A 25,100-nucleotide genomic window follows, 5' to 3' on the forward strand; every position below is an offset into this window, starting at 1 on the left:
TAGTGCCCTTTTTAATAGTCGAAAGTGATTGGAGGGTAACTAACCCCCCTCTCACGCCCACCATTTCCCCAAACACATCCAATCAAAATTTTCAGATAGTCATTTTGTTCAACGTGGTAAAAAATTCTGGAAATTATGTCTTTGAGAATGACACTCTCCCCCCCCAGCCCTCAGGGCAAGGGCTGTAAGTTATGCCCTGGGTGCATATAAGGTTTTTATTAAAAGTGTTGTTGTAGAAATTTCAAAAGGGCTCATATGATTGGAAATTGAAAGGGCTAGTGCCATTTTTAATAGTTGAAAGTGATTGGAGAGCGACTAACGCCCCTCTCACGCCCACCAAGGATGCCATGTGCCACTTATATTTGTCCAAGTTTTGGGTACGTGCTATTGTTTAGCAACCTTTGACTTAGTTCTTTTTGTAAATGTAGTGACACGCATATGGAGAAGATGTTACCCTGCCTTTGGTACATTCTTGGTGACGTATAGTAGCTTACCTTTAGATTGCAATTGCTCTTCATTAGATTGTAACTATCACGACTATCACGATTCAAAATTTATCACGAGTAATAGCTGTATAATTTTTTAATAATTCATCCGAAGCAACAAAAAAAGAAACAAAATTTTAAAAAAAAATGTCAAAGATAACTATCATCTACTTCACCAGGGTCTTCTAAGTCGGCTTGACGGTCTGCAATGGCTTTAAGTAGTTTCTTTCTCGGTCCTAAAAAATAATTAATTTTAACGGGACATAAAGAAAAGAAAGGGGAACTTTATGTAATAGTGCGACCCTTCTTAAATGGTGAGACGCGCACCCATAGGTCTACAAGATAAGCCAGTTAGAGGTGTACAAAAAGTGTTGGTAAAGGCCGATCCAGCCACTTTGACAATAAAGAAGGGGAGGACGACCCCTCCCCCAATTTTCAGTTAATTAGTTAGTAAAGGAATGAAATTTTTTCAGCTTTATTTGATAAAAATTTATTTGATACTCCGTTTTTCATAGACCATGGACCCTCAGCCAGCTCAGTTAGAAGCTTAGACCTTCTGGCACTACCGTCATAATTGACTGTGCACTCCGGATGTGATGTTTTGTCAGATTTGAGATATGGTTTAAATTCCAGAATTAAGTCGTCAGATTTGTTTCCAGAATTGTTGTTGGGGCAGGAAATTACGAAAAGAATTTTTGCTAGAATCTAGGTGACACCAAAAAATTTGAGGCGGAGAAACATTGTTTAGTTTTTCAGTAGTAGTTTTTTTGGCATTTTACAACCAATTTAAGGGTCGGAAAACTATTTTTTTTTTCACGTGGGTGGGGAGTCAAAATTGGGCCCCCCTCTCCCTGGATGCACCCCTACTATTCGGGAACAGAAAATTCAGATTTCAGATTTTTCTGAAAAGTCAGCCTAGTGGTTTGGTCTATTGGCATCTATTTTTGCTTTCTAATAGAAAGCGCAGCTCTGGGCCTTTTTTAAAAAGGAATTGTTATTCGAAGAATGACTAAGAAAGAAGCTAAAGGACTTAAAGAAGAATTTAGATTAATTTATTTTGTCCTTTTATAATACAAGTGAAATAAGTCGGTCTATAAATTATCAGAAATTGTTTACATAAATTTATATTTTTAGGACTCTGTTTGACCGAAAACCACTTTAATTATAAGCATATAATTATATTTATAATTATGTGGTATAATTATAACAATATGTTATATATATATATATATTAATTATGTGCTATAATTATATTAATTAATGCTATAATTATAATTAATTATACTATATATTCACGAATTTGTCAATAGGATGTAAACTTTTTTAAGATTTTTTTTTTTAATTAGAATACGGCAAAAAATGAAAAGATTGATGTTTTCATTTGCAACCGCCTATTCATTAAAATATGGCAAATTTGAGACAAAAAGTACGGATGTCCAAGGAGCCTACTCTGCAATGCTAAATACAGATGAAAGACATTAGATGTGCCTTTAAGCTATCCATGATGATGATGATGTATGTTTGAAGACATTGTTGTTGTTCCATTTATTCAATGATCAGTTTATTCAAATGATCAATTAATGTTTTTAAACAGTATTTATCAACCTATCATTGGTTTAAAACTGACACAAGGATATTTAAGATGGTTAATTAGGTGTGGTTTTTGTGATTTTCTTGATTTTTAGAAGCTGGCTCCTAACAGGCAACATTCATGAAAACATTTTTGGAAGAAACTGAAGAGACGAGAACAGGCACAAAATTTATCGGCTAGCAAATTGCTCAGTTGCACATCTGTAATATATACTTTTTGCCTGTGGTCAAATTTTTATGATCAACTATTTATTATAAAATGGTTTTATAATGTAATAACTTTTTTGTATTATAACAGAGGACGTAGAACCTTAGTTGGCTAAGGGGGAAGCCTTAGCCAACTATATATATATATATATATATATATATATATATATATATATATATATATATATATATATATATATATATATATATATATATATATATATATATATATATATATATATATATATATATATATATATATATATATATATATATATATATATATATATATATATATATATATATATATATATATATATATATATATATATATATATATATATATATATATATATATATATATATATATATATATATATATATACAGAACATTTAGAAAAGTAATTATAATGTATAGGGTATATAATATATAGAATAATTTAAAATATGTAAATATATAGAATGCACATATATAGAATATGTATAAACATAAAATTAAGCAAAATAAATCAGATGTCAAATAAATTATTATTGACATTGGAAGGGCGACGTGTATGTTGGTATCAGTTTTATAAAAGCCAAAATGAATTGCAAGAAAATTTTGTTTAGAAAAATTGTGAGTAATTCTTTTTTTTGTAGAAAGTTCACATTCACTAGAAATAAAGTAAGGTGTTTAGAAGAGCTTTAAAACTTGCAGTGGGATGATGAGAAATAATAGTTTTGACGAATCTGTTCAAATGTTATGCATGTTTAATGTGATTTTATTGGTTAGTCCAAGTGTTGCTCTGTAGAATCTGGCCAATAACAGACACTATTTAGTCTTTTTTAAAGCACGTCCAAGTGTTAAGCTACCTTAACTAATCCTAACCAATCTCACCTATTTAAAGTTTCGTTCTAATGACTGTTGGCAACGGCAAACATTCATGAAAATGTAGGACGGAGGGGGCAACTGTATTTTTCTGAATCTAGGAGGGAGGGAACTTTACTTTTTTAATACTTTCAATGGAATTACCAAAAAAGGTTTTCTTCACTTGGAGCCGATGACCTTTTGCCGTTCATGTGCTTCTTGGCTGTTGGACTTATGAAAGAGGTTTCGAGTTCATGTAATACCAGATTCACACGCATGGGATTTCCCATTGGATAATCAAAAGGGAAAGTCCAAGACTTGTTCACACAGAAAATTTTGACGTTAGGCTCTGTTAAATACCATTTATAGCCTATAAATTTCTCCTTAGTTCAAAAACTATATATTTCTCTTAATTTTATTTATTTCCCTTAGTTGAAAAACAGTATAATGATGTGTATTCTTCCTTAAAAGTATTCTGGTAATTTCTGTGCAGGCTAGAAACCTGACCTTAGGTTTTTCTATAACAAAAGTCAAGCCTGAAATCCTGTCGTGCCTAGAGGGAAACTAAGCAGAAAACCAATGGTTTTTGTGAAACCATCGGTTTGAATTAGGCATAAACGAGAAATCAATCTATGAGCTTGTCTACAGTTAGTGACAAAGTCTAATTCATTATAGCTGACTAAGTGAGTGTACAGGTCACTCCGATGAATAAAAGACATAAAGTTGATTCTGAAACAATATTTCCTATGTTTAATGACCTCGTAAAACATAGGATTTGATAAAACATAGAACAGAAAACAATGCACCGAGCAATTGATCGTGGGCTTTTGAACACTTTGGGTGAATATGAGATAAACAGTGAATATGAGATAAATAGTGAATGGAGATAAATAAATCGTGAATGGAAATTACTGCACCAGACTGACGACCGAGGAGCATAACGCTTGACTGTCAGACCGGTTATAGGACCAGGAAGAGCTGAAGAGCTTGTGTCTCGAGACAAGTAGAAATATCAGTACAAGTAAGTAAGAAACAGACTAATTGACATGATTTTACTCCATACGCCGAGCTTTAGCTAAAATGTATTCCGCATATTGTGACCATTCTGTCTTGTTTTTAAGTGGAATGTATCCTTTATTGAACAAGAAAGATTTGCGCCAGATCTGTATATTTTAGATATTGCAAATTTTTACTGTACCTCCCCACTTGATATTGTAATACACGTATTAATAAGAAGTATGGTGCTACCGATATTATGCAATCGTTTGAATTGCTTAGTAATAATTTAACAAGAAATGCCATTGTGTCCCTAGGCCCAAACCATAATATTATCCTTGTGTTTTTGTCAGTGATCAAGGTTTAAGTTATCTTTGTTTCTGTGTATTTGATTTTCTTCCTTTTTAGTGTACTTCACTCCGCTTGTTTTTTATAAAAGTGGGTTATAAATAAGTTATTATACATAGTAAAACATAAGATTTCAGAAAATGTCTCATATCCCGGTTTGGTTCCCAACTCTGAAAAATTGTCTACAGGATTGATAAATTGTCAAATTGTCACAAAAGATTGTAAGGAAGAATAATATTAGGTCCTGAAGGGGATTATTGTTGCCTTTCTTTTTTTTCAGGTCCAGAACTGGAGTATTTTTGCCTGTTGCCTTTTCTTTTTTTTTCTTTGTTTAATGTTATTAGTAACGAATATGTTGTTCAGGTTTCATCAGTTTTCAAATATCAAGGGGAGCTTTTGTGAGAGTAATAAAGACAACCTACCTCTATTTGTCTTCTATGGTCATACTGTACAGTGGATTTTGTCATGATGTATAGTGGTCATGGTGTTGGTGGTCAGTGGTCATGGTCATGGTGTATTGGATTTTGTCATTGTGTATAGTGGTTATGGTGTCAGTGGTCAGTGGTCATGGTCATGGTTTATAGTGGATTTTGTCATGGTGTATAGAGGTCATGGCGTCAGTGGTCAGTGGTCATGGTCATGGTGTATTGGATTTTGTCATGGTGTATAGTGGTCAATGGTCATGGTCATAGTGTATAGTGGATTTTGTCATGGTGTATAGTGGTCATGGTGTCAGTGGTCATGGTCATGGTGTATTGGATTTTGTCATGGTGTCAGTGATCAGTGGTCATGGTCAGGGTGTATAGTGGATTTTGTCATGGTGTATAGTGGTCATGGTGTCAGTGGTCAGTGGTCATGGTCATGGTGTATAGTGGATTTTGTGATGGTGTATAGTGGTCGTGGTGTCAGTGGTCAGTGGTCATTTTCATGGTGTATAGTATATAGTCGCCAGAAAAAAAAAGAGCCGAAAAAAGTATGACTTTGCCCCCCAATTTGGCAGGTTCTTTGTTCTATCTGAAATGACTAACACATAATGGACGCAACAAAACCGCAGTACTGTTGTCATCATATATGACCAAGATATTCATTTAAACTCAAGTACCATGCACGTAAACACCAGAAAGGAAGAAACAGAAAAATGGAATATAATCTTTGCAAATGCTATTTGAAGCATATTTGTAGATTCACAAATAAAAATTTACTTAAACAAAACAGGTGTAAGGGGGTAGGGGGTATTCCCTCGATATTAACTTAATTGGTTACCAAATTTAAATCCTTTTAAGAATCTGAGTTCAGAATAAGAGTATTGAATTTCCGAAAAAATTAAAAATGCACTAGAAATTTTAATAGCTCTAATTAGACAAAAAAAAAGAATAACAAAATTCAGTAAGCTTCGACTATGAGTTACTTCTCGGAAACTAATTTTTCGTCTTTTTCTTCTTCTTCTGCTTATATTAAAGAAGTTGTCTAGCCATATAACGTCTTAGAATAAAAGTATTCACTGAAACGTCAACTTTCTGATAAGCTAAAAAAGAGGTCTTTTTTCCCAATTTTGAAACGCGTCTGTTTTTAAAAGATCTGTAATAATATTTTAATTCTTCCAGTGAGGTTTCCTGACACATGAAATTGTGGTAAAAACGGCTGAGATCGCTAATCAAACGCAACAACATTTAAAAGAAAACACAGCTCTGTAAACACGGATTAAACGACGCCTTACTAAGAGAAAAAAAAATGGGATAAAACAGGCAAATAATCCCAAATATTTTTTTTAATTTGATTGAATTTTTTTGAGTTTTTTATGTTTAACTTATTCTCATTTGGATTGCTGAGAATTAATTGTGACACAAAGCTATATTTTTTAGTTAAGCTCATCTGGTTATATGGATGAGTTTAAAGGATGAGGTTTAAATAGTTGGCCTACAGCTTTAGTCCTTATTACATTTTGTCTCTTTTTGACTTTCACATTTTTATTTATAGACTCACCTAGAGGGATATTCATGCTGGTAAGGTCTTAGTCTTTACTACATTTTGTCTCTTTTTGACGTTGACATTTTTTTTATAGACTCACCTAGAGGGATATTCATTCTGGCAAGGTCTTAGTCCTTACTACATTTTGTCTCTTTTTGACTTTGACATTTTTATTTATAGACTCAAGTGGGATATTCATGCTGGTAAGGTCTTAGTCCTCACTACATTCTGTCTCTTTTTTACACTGACATTTTTATTTATAGACTCATCTAGAGAGATATTCATGCGGGTAAGGTCTTAGTCCTTACTACATTTTGTCTCTTTTTGACTTTGACATTTTCATTTATAGACTCACCTAGTGGGATATTCATGCTGGTAAGGTCTTAGTCCTCACTACATTCTGTCTCTTTTTTACACTGACATTTTTATTTATAGACTCATCTAGAGAGATATTCATGCGGGTAAGGTCTTAGTCCTTACTACATTTTGTCTCTTTTTGACTTTGACATTTTCATTTATAGACTCACCTAGTGGGATATTCATGCTGGTAAGGTCTGCTTCCGTCAATAACATTGCAGCATCTAAATCAATTTGCTCTTTTGCAAAACTGGGCAACAAGTCAATAAGGCCTGATGCAGCTAGAAATAGAGCCAACTGGGACATGCTGGGTGAATCCTCATCTATAAAATAGATTGAGAATACATATTAAGATTAACGATTTGTATTGCATAAAGCAGATATCAGTAATGTTGAGCCATCTGTAATGGTATATGATTTTACGTGAAGTATAAGACAAAAAAAAAAAAAGACCAAAGAAAAACAACCAAGAAATAAAAACCCTTGAAGTGTGATTTTCAGCTATTAAATAAAACCAAAACAATAATAAGATATTTTGACTAAAGTGTTATCAGTGCAAAAGCAAAAACTAGCCTTGACTAAGCCAGCCTTGAAACTAGAAAAAAAAATAGCCAAAAATTAGCCAAAAGAAAAAAAATAGCTTTGAAACTAGCCCCAACAGAAAAGCTATACAAGTGACAAAAACTATACGAGTGATTAAATTTGGCATGAATTCTTTCCCTGTCATGAATTTTCCTAGCTTATACAAATTTTCGAGTGTTTCTGTTTAAGCCTAAGCCCTTATGTATTTTTTTTAGTTCAGGGTTTTCCCTAAAAATAGTGGTAAACACCTTGCTGTGGCAATTTCCCTGTCATGAATTTTCCTAGCTTATAGAAATTTTCGAGTGTTTCTTTTTAAGCCTAAGCCCTTATGTATTTTTTTTAGTTCAGGGTTTTTCCTAAAAATAGTGGTAAACACCTTGCTGTGGCAATTATATTGTCTTATCAAAAACAACTAAAGGGTCTGGAAATTTAAAAGCGTTGATGGGTAACGCACAATCAAAATCGTCCCTTTTCTAATTTTCAGAGATTCATCTTTTGAAAGTTTTTGGTTGCATTCCTCCCAACTGTTATCGGGTTCTTCCAGTGTAAAGTAATCTGTATACGCCACTGCTAGGAATAAGATAAAGTGTGTCTTTCCCAGAGTTGAAAAACAAGAAATTCAACCTAATCTTTAAATGAGGCAGTAAGATTACATAAAAAAAAAACTACGTAAAAATTTTCCAAGTTTATCACGGAGTCTATGGATATATGGTAATGTTGTGAGATTGTTGTTTTCTTTTAGGAGGTTGGGCTGAAGAATGGGGAATTAGTTCATATTTTTTTTTTTACTCTTTCTTCTATAGTTTCATTATTATTTTTATTCGTTCTTCGTTTTCGTGTCCTATCCTATGTATAACCAATATGATCTCAGAACGTGTCTATAACCAGGTCTATAACCGGTTATAATGACCGGTTATAACCGGGTCTATAACCAGATATATCAGGTCTATAACCGGTCTCAGAACGCGTTTATGTCAATATTCTCTTTACATCACAATGCTGTGTTGCGATCGCTCTTTGTATTGCAATGAACGGCCATAAAGCATAGCTTTCTATTAATACTTTTTAAAGCGCGTTATTAAATTTTCGGTAACTGTGGGTTAGAATTCGTTCTTTATTAGGCTGCGTCTGATGCTGCAATCATGATGATTTTACATGGATAGTCTTAGCATTCTTCATAATGCTTTTTATGGCATTTCACCATCGCTAAAAAAGAAATTAATTTACACTTTACTGGAAAAAAATGACCGTGGATTGTCAGTTCAACATAAAAATGCTGATATGTGTTACTTAAAGCCTTGATAATGTTTAATTTATTAAATAAAAAAAATGTGAAAAACTTTAAACTGTATTTTGTTTTCTGAAAAGTGCATATTATCTTCAGGTCTTGAGAAGGCATAAGGGTTGTCAATTTTTGTTCGTTTTGAGTTTAACTCGGTTGTTTGTTGTAATTTCTGTTCGTTTTGAGTTTCATTTATTTATTGATAGTGATTTATGCTAGTTTTACGCTTGGAAGATTATTTGACTTAATATCTGCTCATATCTGGCTTCATGGAGCTCTTTACTTTTTTCGGAAAACATGTTTTATGGAAAAAGTGTTTTTTTTAATTAATATACCATGATAAGCAGGTTGAAACTAGAAGAGAAAGTAAGGTGGAGCAAAATACTTGAAAATTTCAAGGGTCGGAACGATTATAGTAGCTCATAATTACGTAAAGTTTTGTGCCATAAGCATAAGCGGTTATCTGAACAGTTCTGAAGCACAGGCGTTATTTGAAACGTCGATATAAGCTAGATACTACTACTGCTGCTACTAGCAAGTCACTGCTGCCCCGAACCGCCTGAGACTGGCGCAACCACGCACACCCCTCCTCAAAACCAATCTATTCAAAGTCTCCCTCTTTACTCCCTCTCAAGAAGTTCCAATTTACCTTAAATCTTTCCATATGATATCCCTCCACCCCATTCGGGGACGACCTTCTTTTCGTTTGGTCCTAGATTGTCGGCCAAAAAGGATAATCTTTGGCCATCAGTCATCCTTCCTTCGCCAAACCTATCCTAGCTATCTCGACTTTTCTCTTGTTATAGCTCTGGAAAGCGGGATTGAAACACATTTCTGTACTGTTTACTGTTTAAAATACGGTCAGTTAGACGGATACCCAGAACAATCCATAGGCAATTTCATTAGAAAATATCTTACAGATCTTCCTCTGTCTTTCGGAGCACCCACGCTTCAGAACCATAATTGACCACCTTCATCACTGTAGCTTCCAATATTCTCGGCTCGGAGACTTATATTCCTATTATTCCAAACTTATTCTACTTTGAAAATATATCTATTGTATCTAAATATAAATGCCATCAAGGCCTTTTGATCAGTAACCCCTAAAACTATTTATTTTATCAACCCTCTATAAACAAAAAAAAATTTCTACTTTCTAAATGATTTATATTTGGGTATATATTTGCACATTAGGAAGGGTTGGGGCGTAAAGTATAGCAGAACTGCAGGCAAAATGTGTTAGCCACAGTTATGAAGTAAGAATCATTTTCTTAACATTTACGATATTAAGCCCCCCCCCCTCGCAAAAAAGGAAAAAAGAAGCAGACTGTGCGTATGATTTTCTTTTATATTATTTTCAATATTGTCCATAATATTGTCAGTGTTTATAAAATCCTTAATATTGTTATATTTCTGGTTTTTACTCATCACATTTCTTTGCCCTTATTTTTTCTTTCTTTTCTTTGCATTTTTACCAACAATTAGCTCATAAGAGAAGGTTTAAATATTATTATTTCTGGAACTAGCTAGAATCTTTCATTCGCTTGACGATTGATTAATCCAATTCTTTTTTTCACATTTATTTTGTTATCAAGATGCTTAGAAATTTCTAAAATTTGAGAATATATTATTTATCCTTTACTCAGTTGCGGAAAACTGGAAAACAAGAAGCAGGAAATTGGCGCTTTTGAGTATCATAGAAACATTTTACCATATCTTAGAGGCATATTGAGCCCTTCCTTATGCAAGCAGCTGGTTATTAATAGCGGTCAAAAAACCTGGAAAGAATTTTCCAGTCGGAACTTTGCAAGAGTTATGCAGGTACTTTTCCAGTTTCCTGTTTTTCTGTAAATTTATCTGGTATTAAATGACATGTTTTGAGTTAAACCCTCCCCCCTTCCCAATATGTTCAGCCAACCTGTAGTAAAAATTTAAGACCATAAAATTATGCTGCCAAGTGTTGTTATTTTACTGGTTTTTGGCCATCTTATCATTTATTTACAATTTTATTAGACTTTGACACCAATTGTTTTTACACAGTTGTTTTTAGATCCTAGAATTTTAAATCCTAGTCTTCCAGTTGGAAAAGTATCTCCCCCCTCTACGAAAAATTGGGTTGGTGACTCTTCTACCAACATATGAATATTTTCAGTGATTTTCATGTATATAATTAATTTAAAATAATAAGTTTTATAACGAACGTACAATATTATAATACGTTATTAGAAGCAAATACTAATAAGAGTTATTCTCACAAATTCTTACTATGCTACACCATTTGAAAACTCTATATATAATCAGGGACCTAGCCAACGAAATTCTAACATCATAGGCTTCAACGAGCTAAAGAAAGTTTGTGGAATTTATCAGGGGCAGAATTGGTTGCTGAAAACGAATATAGGCGGGTGCAACGAAGATTTTGTGTGCCAAAGGAGATACTACCCAATTTGCATAATCGATTTCTGTTTTTCGACCTAGATGAGAGGTTTAAACTTAGAATGTTAAACAGAACAATGTACCGAGAGAGAAAAGAAAAAATGGTTATCACAATCATATCTAGCTTCCTAACTGCACATTATTAAAACCAGACACCAGACACCAGAAACCAACTTTCCTGTACTTGCATTAGACTTATGTTCAAAGGGGGAGGAACAGAGCAATTGGGGCTGCACAGGAAGGTGACAAAACCTTTGCAACTCCATTCCGTTAGTGGCATCAAAACAGAAGCCCCTTAGAATTAATTAAAGTGCACAGACATTGAATCCTAGCCTCGATAGAAGTACATCCAAATTAAAAAATTAGCTGCAGAAATAGTCACACTTTCCGGCACAAGTACACAAAACATCACAAAATCAATTAAGGCATTTGCAGTTCCTTTTGCGCTTTTTGTTACACTCACAGAAGAGTTGTGAATATCCCGACGGAAGCGCTTGAGACAACAGGAACAATATCTTGTCCAGAATATTGCCATCCATAACTCAAAGGGATTGGCAGACATGGGACAAAGTGATTGGCAGACACGGGAGAAAGGGATTGGCAGACAGTATTATTTTGGCATTCATTCCGCTAACATCTAAATACACAGGCAGTGAAATAATTTGAAAAACCAGTTCCCATTGTCAAGAATTGTCATGTTAGCCTAAGTGAAAATCTTACTATATAAGACTTGCTATGTTAAGTGGAAATTTTGTGAGAATAATTATAGTCACTGGAATAGTCACTCGGATTCATTTGTGAGGCTCGGCTCTCACAGAACGATAAGTAACCTTTCTAATTATTATAACCATATTTCCGGATAAATTATGACTTCTGTTAATTTATCTGAAACTCTACAAGAAATTAATCGAAAATTGAACGGAATAGAAATAGTTTCGTCGCAGGTTCAGGAACCTAGAAATGGCCTATCTGCTATTTCGTTGTGAATTAATCCGACAGTAGAGATGTTCTCGGAGGATGCGTCACAATTGAAGAAAGATTACCTAACTTTGCAAGCTGAAATGTCGGCTACTAACGTAAAATTGCAAAGACTAGAAAATGAGTCTAAAAAGTGTAATTTGGTCCTGTATAATTTCGATCCTGCAAACAAACGTTCTTCGTTACGAGAAGATGTAATGAAAGCACTGAACTTACATGTGCCAAATTTAGGGCTAAAAATGATGGACATTAGAGGTATTTTTCGGCTAAACGCTAAACAAGGTACGCGACCGGTTTGGTTAAGTTCACAAGCGGTCACATTCGTGATATTATATTGTGGTCAAGTACTCACCTGAAAAGGGCGGGTCTTAGTGTTAGTCCCGATTATACAGAGCGTGAACTGTCTATCCGTAACTACCTAAAGCCTTTTATTGAACGTGCTATAGGAGAAAATAGAGAAGCAAGACTAAGAGGGACAAAGTTATATATTGGTCAACAGTGTTTTACGTATAGCTTTGATAAGCAATCTGTAGTTGAGGTTACGAATGCCCCTAATATAGAGTCATCAACGAGTACCCTGACCCATTTTAAGGAAAATGTTGGACAAAAGTTTCACCATGAACCTGGGTCTTTATCAGTGCCGCAAAAAAAGTTTAGTAACGAGTTTGGTTTCTGAAAATAATAGGCTTAAATTGGAAGAAACTTGCAATTGAAGATCGCGTTCAGGATCTTAATCATCAATTCAATCTTTCTTTAGTGTAGTGGAGGATCTTAGTAGTGATAACGAAATAAATGGGGTGAACAGTGAAACTCTGGTTATTAAAAAAGGCTCCACATCAACTTTTGTTGGGCCTGTGGGGGCTCCCAAACGTAACAACCAACAAATTATTAGCCCAGATGACCACCTAAGACAGAAGAGCAAGTCGGTTAGAGCTGACGACCCTAAAAACATGGAGCCTAGGCGGCTATTTAACCCGTCCCAATCCATTCGCTCAGATAGTGGATAGGATAAGCAGGGCCATGGTGCAAATTACGAGTGTCATTTAGCGCATTGGAATGTTCAGGGTTTTTCGTATCTCGAAGTAGAAGGTCTTTTTTATTGTCATAATTTTTCAGCTTCATTAACAGAAACGTGGCCGGAAAAAGAGGAGAGAATAGAAGGTTTTTCTTATTTTGGATCACAAAGAAAGCAATCACAGAATGGTAGAACTTATGGAGGAGTTGCTTTATTGATAACGAAAAGATGGCGAAATGTATCTCGGTTGAAATGTGCTTTATGTAATCTAGTATGGGTGCGAGTATCTTTAGGTGGTAACTCGTTTATCTTTTGTTCAGTGTATTTACCGCCGGAAACTAGCACTTTTAGTGATGAAGATACCTGTGAGATATTAGAAAATGATATGGATCGTTTTTCAGAACAGTTTCCGTCCGATTATTTTATTTTTCTAGGGGATTTTAACGGATATACAGGGGAGGGCGAAGGAGTAAGGAGGAGGTGGATCTCGAACTAGAAAAAATGAATGGAGTTTATATGATTGAGCCGTCGGTTATGAGGAGGAAGAGTAAGGATGGTCATCGGAAAAAGAATAATTGGGGTAAAAAATAATTAGATTTTTGTGGTATGCAGAATTTGGTTATTTTGAATGGGAGGACAGGGAAGGATAAAGGAGTGGGGGATTTTACATGTTTTTCGGGTAAATCTCCAAGTGTTATAGATTATGGGGTTGTTAGTCTGGGGCTTCTTTCTTGTTGTGTGAATTTTGAGGTGATGGCGCTGGCTGGGTCGGATCATGTGCCTATTAGGGTTAAATTAGGAGGGGGAGGATGAACTGAGAGCCGGAAAAAAAAATTGGGGTTAAGGGAAAGATGGGTAATGAGCTTGAATGGAGGGAAGGTTTAAGGTTTGATAACGAAAGTGAGGAGAAGTTGAAAAAGGTACTAGTTGAAGATAGAGGGCTGGATTCATTTATTCAGAAGAGTGAGGATATGGCAAGGGAAGGGGATATAGCACGTTCTATTGATTTTTTGTCGGGGGTTTTGTATAAGATAGGAACCAAGGTGGCACGTAGGAGAGAAAATGGTAGGAGTACTGGTTTGATAAGTTTTTTTTAATAAGGAATGTGAGGAAAAGAAGAAGAAGGTTTTAGTAGCTTTTACATTAATTAAGGCTAGTAGTACAGTTGATCTGGAAAAAAATTTGCAGGTTTTTAGGGACAAGTGAAGGGGATATAAAAGGATACTTAAGTTGAAGAAGAGACGTTTTGAAGAGCAAGAGAGCCAAAAGATACGGGAGAAGTTTCTGGAAGTTCATTAGGAAATCAACAGAAAATAGAAGGTTGACTGATTCAATCCCTCACGCCGATACCTGGCCAGAATACTTAGAACAAAAATACAAATAGATATACACCGAAGAGGACGAAGATAGAGCTGATGAAAAGATGGATAGTTTAGAAAAGACAGTCGATATTGAGTTGGATTCAGAGGACGCTAAACTACTGGAGCCGGTTCGACAGGAGGAAATATGGCACGCCTTGAAAAATATGAGAGGGAACTCAGCATCGGGCATCGACGGAGTACCAACTAAGCTGTTGAAATGGTCAAGAGCATGGATACTGCCAGTGCTTGCATAGATATTCTCGGCAATTCTAAGTACACATCTATGGCCGCAAAATTGGCAGATATCGATCATGATCCCATTATTTAAGAAAGGAGAAATAAACTTGCACAAGAACTACAGGGGAATAAGTTTAGGAAGTTCTATCAGTAAGTTATTTTGTAGAATGTTGTCTAATAGGATGGATAAATGGTTGCAATATAAAGGTAGATTAATTGAATGTCAGGCAGGGTTTAGGGAAAACTATAGTACAATTGATCAAATATTTTGTTTACAGGTTTTAGTTAGTAAATATACGAGGCATAGGGAAAATAGACTATATACGGCGTTTTTGGACATTAGGGGAGCATTTGATCAAGTTTCAAGGAGCGTGTTGAAATGGGTGTTAGTGAAATTAGGATTGCCAATTAGGTTAGTAGAAGTTATAATGAAAATGTATGAGGTGGTTAAAGTAGTAGTAAAGGTAGGTATTTCTTATTCTAGGCCAGTTTTAAGTAAGGTAGGCCTTAAACAGGGATGCACTCTATCACCACGTTCATTTTCTCTTTTTATTAAGTATTTTAGAAATAGAAATGTCCCTATGTTAAAAATAATGTTGCTGGAGCTGTTTTGTTTATTATTTGCAGATGACATAATATTGCTTGCGAAATCGGCTCCGGATTCGCAAAAGATGTTAGAGATTTTGGATAGTTATTGGGGAGTAAAAAATTAGTTTTAAATATTGATAAATCACTTATATTAGTTTTTGGAAAAGAAGAAAGGGAAAAGAATAAGTTTTACTTTAAAGGGAAAGAGATGAAAGAAATTAAGGATTTTATTTATTTGGGATGTAAGTTTACAAGTTCAGTGAGGTGGAGTGATTAGGTGCAAATAGCGAGTTTGAGACGAAGGTAGGCCCAGTATTGAGTTACGGTGGGGAAGTTTGGGGTTTGAAAAAGGGGAAAAAATAGAGAGAATTTATTTAGGAGATTTCAGGAGACTTTTAGTGCTAAGCGGGAAATTTAATAGTCTGGTGTTAAAGGGTGATCTAGGATTGTTTTCATTGAGGGTAAAAATATTGGTTAGAATGATGGGATACTGGGAAAAGGTGATTGGTTTACCGAATAATAGTTTAGTAAATGTAGCTTATCTGCAGGTGTTGCAGGATAGAAGGAAAAGTTCGTGAGCTTCCCAGGTGAAATCAATCTTAAATAGTTGTGGGTTATCAGGTGTTTGGAATGAAGGGATGGGGATAGGACTGGAAGTAGGAAATGTAGCAAAATTAGTAAAGGGTGTGTTGGAAGATCAGGAGATTCAGAAATGGCAGTGTGAAGTCGCAGCCTTGGCGTCCCTCGGTGTTTACCGGCAATGGAAGGAGTTCTGGGGGTATGATATTTATTTTAAAGCGGGTTTAAATAGTGAAGAAATTAAATGGTATATATCAGGGAGGGGTAATTTTCTAGCACTTAAAGAAAGGAGGAAATATTTAGGGCGGGTAAAGGTAATGGAAGGTCCTTACTCATGCCTATGTGTGGAGAAAATGGTGAGGATCTGCTTCACTTCATGACCCTTTGTCCCGAACTACAGGATTTAAGGAAAGAATTATTTTTTGGTAATGTGGGGATAAGTGAGTGGTTGGTTTCATTAATGGGATCAAAAAATTACGGGACAACAAGAATGATAGCAAAATATACAAAATTGGGTATGTCACATAGAGATAGATTTTTGTAAAGGGGGTGGGGTGAGTGTTGAAATTATTGTTGTATGTGTGTAAATTGTTTTGTTGTTTGTTATTTTTGTAGCCATGGCCCTTGATAGATGTGACATGAATCTATCTATGTATGTTAGTTTAATGGTATTGTGTGCTTTATTATGTTTTTGTTTTGAAATTTTGCGTTTTTATTGTTATGTAGGCTACTATAATTTGCTATGTGCTATTATTTTGTGTGATTTTCCATTTTTTTGCCATGGCCCAAAGCGGCTTTTATTGCAATAAATATCTATCTATCAAAAAATCATGGTCTTGCAATCAATGAGGCATTCCAGATTGCAAGTTGATAGTAAGAACGCTTACAATGTTCCACAAACGCCCCCTCTGTAGGAGGCAACACTTTCAGCTCCTTCTTACGAAGGTACAAGTGTGCTCGTAAATCACTGAGGGAAAACTGATAAGGATCCCTTCCATAAGCTACTGATTATCAGCTTTCTTGCAACATCTTGGAAGGAGAACATACTGGCTTCCGTGAAGGATTCATCTCTCAACTTCTGTATTGCACACTGAATCTCCGTTGACAGACTGGTCTTCTTGGCGGACGCTAAGAATGTTCGTTTTCTTTTGGAGAAAAAGTAACTCGTTGTGTCACACCCCGAAATGCAGTGAATGAACGCCATGGAGTTCAACATTTGCTTCTCTGTTCTCTGGAACAAAAGATCAATGGGGACATAATAATTTGGAAACTTCACGAGGAGTTGAGGCAACCTTTTCCCCAGGAAAACTGTTAAGGAGACGAGGTAATTGGTCCACTAGTATCACAACTACATCAATATCATTAGCACAAACAGTCACCCTTTCAAAGCCGTTTCTGAAGCAAAAGGCAACGTGCAGAGCCATTCTGGTGTCCGCTTCCTCATGTGTGCTACATAGAAATTCCTCGAAACTGAGCGAATCAACATCATGACTGAAACATACATATCTCATCTTGTCTTCAAATCCTCCAGACAGCCATACTCGAAAGGTGTCGGCAGTGCTTAAGCTTCTTATATAGTCAAGTCCATTTGCTTCCCATGTTTCATAAATTGCTTTCATCAAATTTGCTTTGCTCTTTGTATTTGCAACAATCTTTGTCCAGTTTCCAATTTTTAAGCTCGTCGAGAAGGAGTAGACGTTCGAGCAGTGGCCACGTAACTGGTGATAACCACTGCAGTCCTTCAAAGATATACTGCCACCATTTGGATCAGTGTGACCAAAAAGTGCGTCATACCTGTCACCCACGATACAAATTTCATTTGCTGTTTCAGGTATCCCTTTCAACACGACTTTAAGCAGCCGGATGGCATAAATTTTGACGGTTTCATGTTCAGTTGACGGCTTTTCAAACAGCTCGTGGTAACGAACTGTAAGTAAGGGTTGACCCGGCTCAATAGTAACCAAAACTGTAAAAAAAAGAATTTTGATGCCAATAGATATATGAAAAGAATCAGATTTTATGCTGATTTCAAATATATAAGTTTCATCAAGTTTAGTCTTACCCATCAAAAGTTATTCGAGAAAATTTGCCTTATTTTCGAAAAAAGGAGGACCTCCCCCTAAAAGTCATATAAATTTAATGAAAATCACACCATCAGATTCAGCGTATCAAAAAACTCAACTATAGAAGTTTCAAGCTCCTATCTGCAAAAATAAGGAATTTTGTATTTTTTGTAAAACGAAAGATCACGGATGTGTGTTTATTTTGTTTTATTTTTTCTTCCAGGGGTGATAGTATCGATCCAGTAGTCCTAGAATATCGTAATAGGGCTCATTTGAACGGAAATTAAAAGTTCCAGTGCCCTTTTTAAGTGACCAAAAAAAATGAAGGGCAACTTGGCCCCCTCCCACGCTCATTTTTTTCCCGAAGTCACCCAATTAAAACTTTGAGATACCCATTTTGTTCAGCATGGTCGAAAATCTGATAAAATTGTCTTTGAAGATGACTTAGTCCCCCACAGTCTCTGGGGAAGGGCTACAACATATGAACTTTGCCCATTATTTACATATAGTATTGATTATCGGGAAGTATACAGACGTGTTCCGGAAGGATTTTTTCCGGTGGGGGGATTGGGAGGAGGGGGGTACGTGGGAGGATCTTTCCATGGAGGATGTTTCCTTGGGCGAAGGGACATTTCTATGAAGGAGGCGCCGGATTTCTCAGCAATATTTAAAAAACAATCAGAAATTAAATAAAAAAACAAGTTTTTTCAACTGAAAGTAAGGAGCAACATTAAAACGAACAGAAATTACTACGTATAGGAGTGGTTTGCCCCCTAGTCAATACCACGCTCTTTACGCTCTCTATTCGTTAGGCAAAAAACTTGTGATTCGAATTTTGTTCGAATCACAAATCCCTGAATCACAAAGGCCGTTTAATTACACTAGATAGATCTTTTGAAAGTGCTAAAAAAAAACTTTAGCATAAAGAGCAAGGCGATTACAAAGGAGTGATCCCCCTCATATAAGTAATAATTTTTGTTCAGTTTAAGTTTTAATGTTGCTCCTTACTTTCAGATGAAAAAGCTTGTTTTTTATTTAATGGTGAAAGTTACATGAAGTCGATAACAACCCATACAAGCAAAGTCCCCCTTCGAAGTTGTGGTTTTCAGGCTATTCACGCCAGCCCCTGGCCTCTCTCAGTAAGTCTAGCACGGTAGACTTAACATCATTTCGAAGCACCAACGTAGAATCCCTGAGCTCAAAAATTGAAGGGGCATATGAAACGAGTAAAAATCTCAAAATACTTTTAAGGTGTTTCAGTCCACTGAGTGCTGGAATCTATCCCACACAGGATTCTCTTCACTGTCATAAGCCTTGAAAAAACTACGCTTTGTCCAACACTTACCAGGCAAATTTTTAAGTATACTCAAATGATAGAGATTAAAATTAATTCTTTGCACTTCTTCAAGCAATTATAAATATTTCAGTAACCCTGATTTAACTAGGCAACCTTTATTAAAATATTTTTAGGAAGAAATTGAGGACAGACAAGCACTAAATTGTTGGTACCATAAAATTATTTCAGTTGACGTCTGTATTACATACTTCTTGTCTGTTACAATTATTCAGTTAGTCAGACTGACAGTTAGTCAGTCCTTTGTCGGCTTTAGAGCCTTCGATTATCAACAAAGTGATGATAATGACGTTCGTGCAACGAGATCGCATTGCTAGGTAGCGCTCCCGTAAAATTTCCGCTAGGTGCATAAGTGTAGCACAAAGTGGGTATCCGAGCGTTGAAAGATCTGGGTCAAATCAGGGGTTAGGGTGGGGGGAAGGGAGAGAACTTGCAAAATACTTAGTATTGCACGGAGTATAGCTTTTTTACGTAATGTCGATCAGTTGAAGAACTCGTAAATCCTTAATGCTTGCAACTGCAAATTAAGGCAAGGTAAATGTGAAAAGTAGACTTGAGAGATAATATTCTCCCTCTACTCTTGGAATACCTCTATAGTGGAATTGGACCTGAAATTGCGCTCATGGAGAAATATTCTACCAGAAAAAATGCTCAAAAAAGCTCCCCAGAATAAAAATAGACCCAATTTTTTTTTTTTTTTATTTGTTTCTGCAGATACCCTCTTTTTGCCATTGGCCCAAGGAATTTTTAATGCGCCATCAAATATTCGTTTTCAGCGTTTGTTTCTGCCCTGGATTTCATATTCAAACCTTCTTTCCCTCGTTGAAGCCTGGCAACTATTTTTTAGCGATCTTTCCTAATCGTGGGTCCTTGACTAATAAATAGGACTCGGGAAGAGATAGTTGCAGTTGAAAAAAAGAAAAAAAAATATTTTACCACTTTCTCCGTCTTCATTTTCCCAATTCCTTGTACTGTCTTTCTGTTTTAAACTTGTTTGACTATCAGCTACCAAAGATGTAGAGTTGGAGGAGCTGTCTTGATCGCCATTCGTGAAGGCGTTTAACGTCGCAGTTATGGAGTTTCTTCAATATAAAAAAATACTAGTGATATCTAAGTAAACTCTATTTTTACAAATACATGTCTTTTCCTATTTATCACCACCAGGGACACCAATTAGGAGGGAGGAACAATATCCCTAATTAGATTTTACAAAATACCTTTTTTGGGTATCACTTTGAAAAAAGAAATCGAAAAACACAAAAATGCTTCTCTAGATTTAAAAAAATATCTTTTTTGTATCTTCATTTAAAAAAATCAAAAAAATCCATGCCCCCCTCCCTACGTGTTAATGAATTGGTATCCCTTTTGTCCCCTTACCCTGCTGCCTTGTGAGCCTTTTGACTACAATTTTATTTTATCTCCCCTCCCTGTTGAGGGGGGAGATAAGATTAGGAAATCGCACTTCTAAGCCAATAGTTTGCTTCATGGGGACCCTTCAGAGTAATCATGGGGAGGAGGGCGTTCAACTCCCCTTCATGTTAGTGTGTCCATTATATTTTCATTATATTTCATATTTTCATTATATTTCATCATAATGAAAACATTATGTTTTCATTAGGTCGCTTTTGCTAAGTAAATTCTGCATACATAGCTGCTATTCAGTATCATAAATCCAGGTCATTTCTCGATCAACTTCGATCAACATTCGATCAAAATTTCGTTGATCAACTCGATCAACGTTCCAACGTTCTTTGACATTTTCCGAGTGCTGGCCTCCTGTTAGGGCTAGCAGGTAAGGCTGATTTAGCAAGTTGGGCTGGTAAAAATTACAAAAAGAAACTTACAAAATTAGCCTATGTTTTAGCCTAAAAATCTTAGTCTAAAAAAAATGAAAATAGCGCACTTGGGCTAATAATTATACCCTTTATCTCAGCATGAATAAAAAACTGGCAAACGGGGTTGTGATGTTTAGCTATGCGATATATTGTTTGAAATGGACAATTATCTTTGAGCACTTAAAACTGATTAATGAATGTTACAATTTTCAAATGTATAAAATCCGATACTATGTAGGCACTAATTAAGAATAAAGCATTTTGTTTTGCCAGTTTTGATAGTGTTGGTCAAATTTCAAAATAAAAGTTAAAAAAAAAATCATAAAAATTTAAATTAGAAAACTCAATAAGCAGAAATGAAATAAAATCGCACGAGTTTAGAAATGACGGGAGGCGATACACCCTAAAAATGTATTTTATACGTCTAACGATTTTTGGAGGTTGAGATTAGAAGTTTCTTCAGTTTATTCTCGCCCTCCTCCGAGGGGAGGATTTGCGCTCCTAATTTTTATGTCAAACAGATCTCTTATAATTTATTAGGAGGCATTGATTCTCTCAAAAGAAGGGCATTATCTCCTTTGTCCCCCTAGGTACGCCCCATGGTGGCTTGTTCAAGGCCGTGCCCAGGATTTTTTTTCGGGGAGAGGGGGGGGGTACACAAAAAAACTCATAAAACGCATAAAAAATTTGTTTATATCCGTTTTTGTTACGTTTTTACGAATTAAACAAACATTTCGGGAGGGGGGGTTCAAACCCCCCTACCCCCCCCCCCCCCTCTAGATACGGCCTTAGGCTTGTTTCTCAAACACGAAAATTTTTAGGACAGCATAATGAATATTTTGCCATTGAACTAATTCTTGCACTAATTCTTAATCAACGCAGATAATATTTTGAGTGAAGTCATATATTCATAAATACAAATAAATTTGCACACAAGGGATATAACCTAAGGTGAAGGGAGAGAGTCATTCTCATAAAGTTAGTTCAAAAGGTAGCCGAACTCAAAACTTTAAGGTAGTATGGGCTCAGCATGAGATTTTTTTTCGTTTTGAGCTTTCTACTAAATTAGAAATTATGTAGAAATTTGAAGGAGAGACAAGAAAATCAATATTCTCTAAATTTTGGGAACTAATTTGCTTGGAAACTAATTTTTTGCCCTTGCTTTACTTCTCTCTTGTTTTTCCCTTCGTATACGGGGAGTAAATCTGCATTAGGACCATGCTTCCGTCTTATTAGTGGAGATGCAGCACTAATACCAAAGGTCATAGCCCTTTAAAGGAGGAAGATGTGAAGGCAGGTACTTCAAATGCCTTCCGAGGGGATTGTTGAGGCTTTAACCTCATTGTTGAGATTAAGATACCTTTCTCAGTTGCTTTCCAGGATAGAAAAAAAGCCCCTTGTCTACAATTTTACTTTCTCCCCTTGTTTCTTGTTGGCGAACTAATAGCTCGCAAGAAAACCCTAGTTGAGATACTGCTGTTTCTGAAATGCGCGAGGTTTTATTTGCACGAACTTCATTTCATTTATTTTCTTATTATTTAAGTAGAATCACTTCTTTTGCATATGCATATGTGTTTTCAAATCTTTCATGAAATTAAAAATAAAATTTGCAATGTAAAAAATAATTTCTGAGACCACACTAGCTAATCATGATAAAAAATGAAATGGCGAAGAAGGGAAGAAAACCAAGACAATTAAATGAGGCAGTTAAAATAAAAAAGCACATTCACCAATAGGTAAGTCTCAATAGAGACACTGGAGAAACTTTTCTCAGTCCCATTTATGATGAAATTATTAATTCTGATCGTTTTTACATACATCCACAAAATTATATTGTGCAATCAAATAAATTCTCTAAAAATAATCATACGGGAAAGCGATTAGCTCTTAAGAGTGCTTTACGTAAAATGAAATTGTGAAATGCCATTTAGACTTGTGTTTTTTACTCAGTTACCCTTTCACCGTTACTGATTTTTTTTGTTTTGTGTTTTTATTTTAAGGTTTTTGTTTTGTTTTTGTGTTTTTTTTTTTTTTTTTGTGTTTTTATTTGGGTTTGTGTGGGTGTTGTTTTTTTTTATTTTGTTTTGTGTTTTTGTTTTGTGTTTTTATTTTTGTTTCTGTTTTTATTTTAAGGTTTGGTTTTTTATATTTTTTATAGTTTTATTGTAAAAAAAACGCGACAAAATTACATGCTAAAACAGAAGGCATTGTAAAGGAATGGTGAGAATTTCCAAGCAAAATATCAAGCGGTTTCGGCAAAAAAAGGCCAAAACACTGTTACGTCAATTGAGTTTTAACAATTGGTCAACTTGTCAGATACGCCAAATTTTTGTTTTGTGTTTTTATTTTAAGGTTTGTTTTTTTATATTTTTTATAGTTTTATTCTGCACTGAGGACGGTCAAGCGGAGGTCTTGATCGAAATATTTGCATAATTTTTCATTTTTTTCACTGGCTGTTAATAGTCCAAGTTTTCTTCCTTTCTTCGCGATTTTATGTTTTATTGCAATGTAAAAGATCAAAAAAATCTTTTTAGTATTCTGAGGCTAAAATTTTTACCTAAAAGGTATGAAAAGGGACCATATGGGATGGGCCGTATGGAAATGGCCATACCTACAAGGTTTCAGAAGGCATACCTAAAGGCCATAGTTCCAAATCCAGGTCTCTCAAATATTGACTGCCTGCTTTTGTACATTTCTTCACCAAAGCCAGAATCAGTAGAATGAAGGAGATTAGAGTCGGTTTGATTTCCTGAAGGACCGTCATAAAAGATATCTGACAGTTTCCCTCGTTTTCCTTAAATACGATACAAATTGGTTAAATATTTTTTAATAAATTATTTACAATATCAATATAATTTTATTTACAATTTATTCATTTATTATAATTTATTGATGTAATAACAATATAGTTTATTTATAATATAAGAAACACTAAAATAATATATATAAAATACTATGGATAAAATAAGTTAAATATTATATATAAAATAATAATAAATAATATAATATGATATAAATTACTTTATATAAATTGCTTGTTAATTTATCAAAATGTGCAAATACAAATCTATTAAAATAAAACTTTCCTGAAATAAAAAAAGCCTCAAATGACGGTAAACTACAACGCAACAATTTGAAAATATGAAAAATAAAATGAAGAACAAAGTTATAATACAAAATCAAACCAGCGACTGGAATAATTTCTTTTTCTTCTTTTGTTGTCTCGGTTTTTTCAACCTGACAAATATCAACGTCAGTGTACATACATAGAATAGAAAACCATTTTTCCAAATTGTGGGTTATGATCTAGCACCTAGTTGCTGGATCGAGAAAAATTTGTAAAAGCACAAAAAATTATATGTTTTGTTTTGAAAACCAAAGAAAAATATTTGGAGTTAATAAACTACATAAAATCTCATCTCAAAAATTTTACAGCTGCAGGAAATGGGGAATGATCATAAGCTCCTCTTTTATGGTGTTGTTCATGATGATTGCTATGAGGAAATATTTTTAAGTGAGTGTTTGATAGTGGTGACAATTCACGAAAACGTGCGTGGGCGGAGGGGGGTATATTTTCTAAATCTAATTGGGATAATTGTAAGTGAATATACCCAAAAAGGGCGTTTCCCAAAAAAGGGCGTTTAGCCAATCGTCGCCTGGAAGCGGAATCGGCGTAAGAGGAGAACATAAAGTTTTGAGAAAAACGCGGTTGAATGTTTGTAACCTTGCAGAACAGAAATGGTTGATGTAAAAAAACGCGACAAAATTACATGCTAAAACAGAAGGCATTGTAAAGGGAGGGTGAGAATTTCCAAGCAAAATATCAAGCGGTTTCGGCAAAAAAAAGGCCAAAATACTGTTACATCAATTGGGTTTTAACAATTGGTCAACTTGTCAGATACGTCAAAACCAGTTCAAGCGTGTTAAGCACCAGACATGCGACTTGTGGTAAAACTGACCTGTAAGGTGTGAGTAAAAACTGAGTAAAACTT

At 35.0% G+C, this 25,100-nt stretch overlaps 1 protein-coding gene across 1 annotated transcript in view; it reads right to left on the reverse strand.

Annotated features, from left to right (window-relative positions):
- Positions 1-564: 564 nt before the first annotated feature.
- Sans (SAM_USH1G_HARP domain-containing protein Sans) overlaps positions 565-25,100 on the reverse strand; it is a 58,960-nt gene continuing 34,424 nt past the window's right edge. The window contains exons 7-10 of the mRNA XM_089103290.1: positions 23,743-23,902; positions 20,210-20,355; positions 6,969-7,121; positions 565-721 (exon numbers count right to left, since the gene is read on the reverse strand). Of these exons, the coding sequence (XP_088959416.1) occupies positions 636-721; positions 6,969-7,121; positions 20,210-20,355; positions 23,743-23,902 (545 nt within the window). The 3' untranslated portion in view covers positions 565-635. The remainder of the gene's footprint in view (positions 722-6,968; positions 7,122-20,209; positions 20,356-23,742; positions 23,903-25,100) is intronic.

The sequence above is a fragment of the Artemia sp. Qi Xiang Cuo genome, chromosome 17, assembly GCF_049724085.1.
Source record: "Artemia sp. Qi Xiang Cuo chromosome 17, ASM4972408v1, whole genome shotgun sequence".
Classification (NCBI taxonomy): domain Eukaryota; kingdom Metazoa; phylum Arthropoda; class Branchiopoda; order Anostraca; family Artemiidae; genus Artemia; species Artemia sp. Qi Xiang Cuo.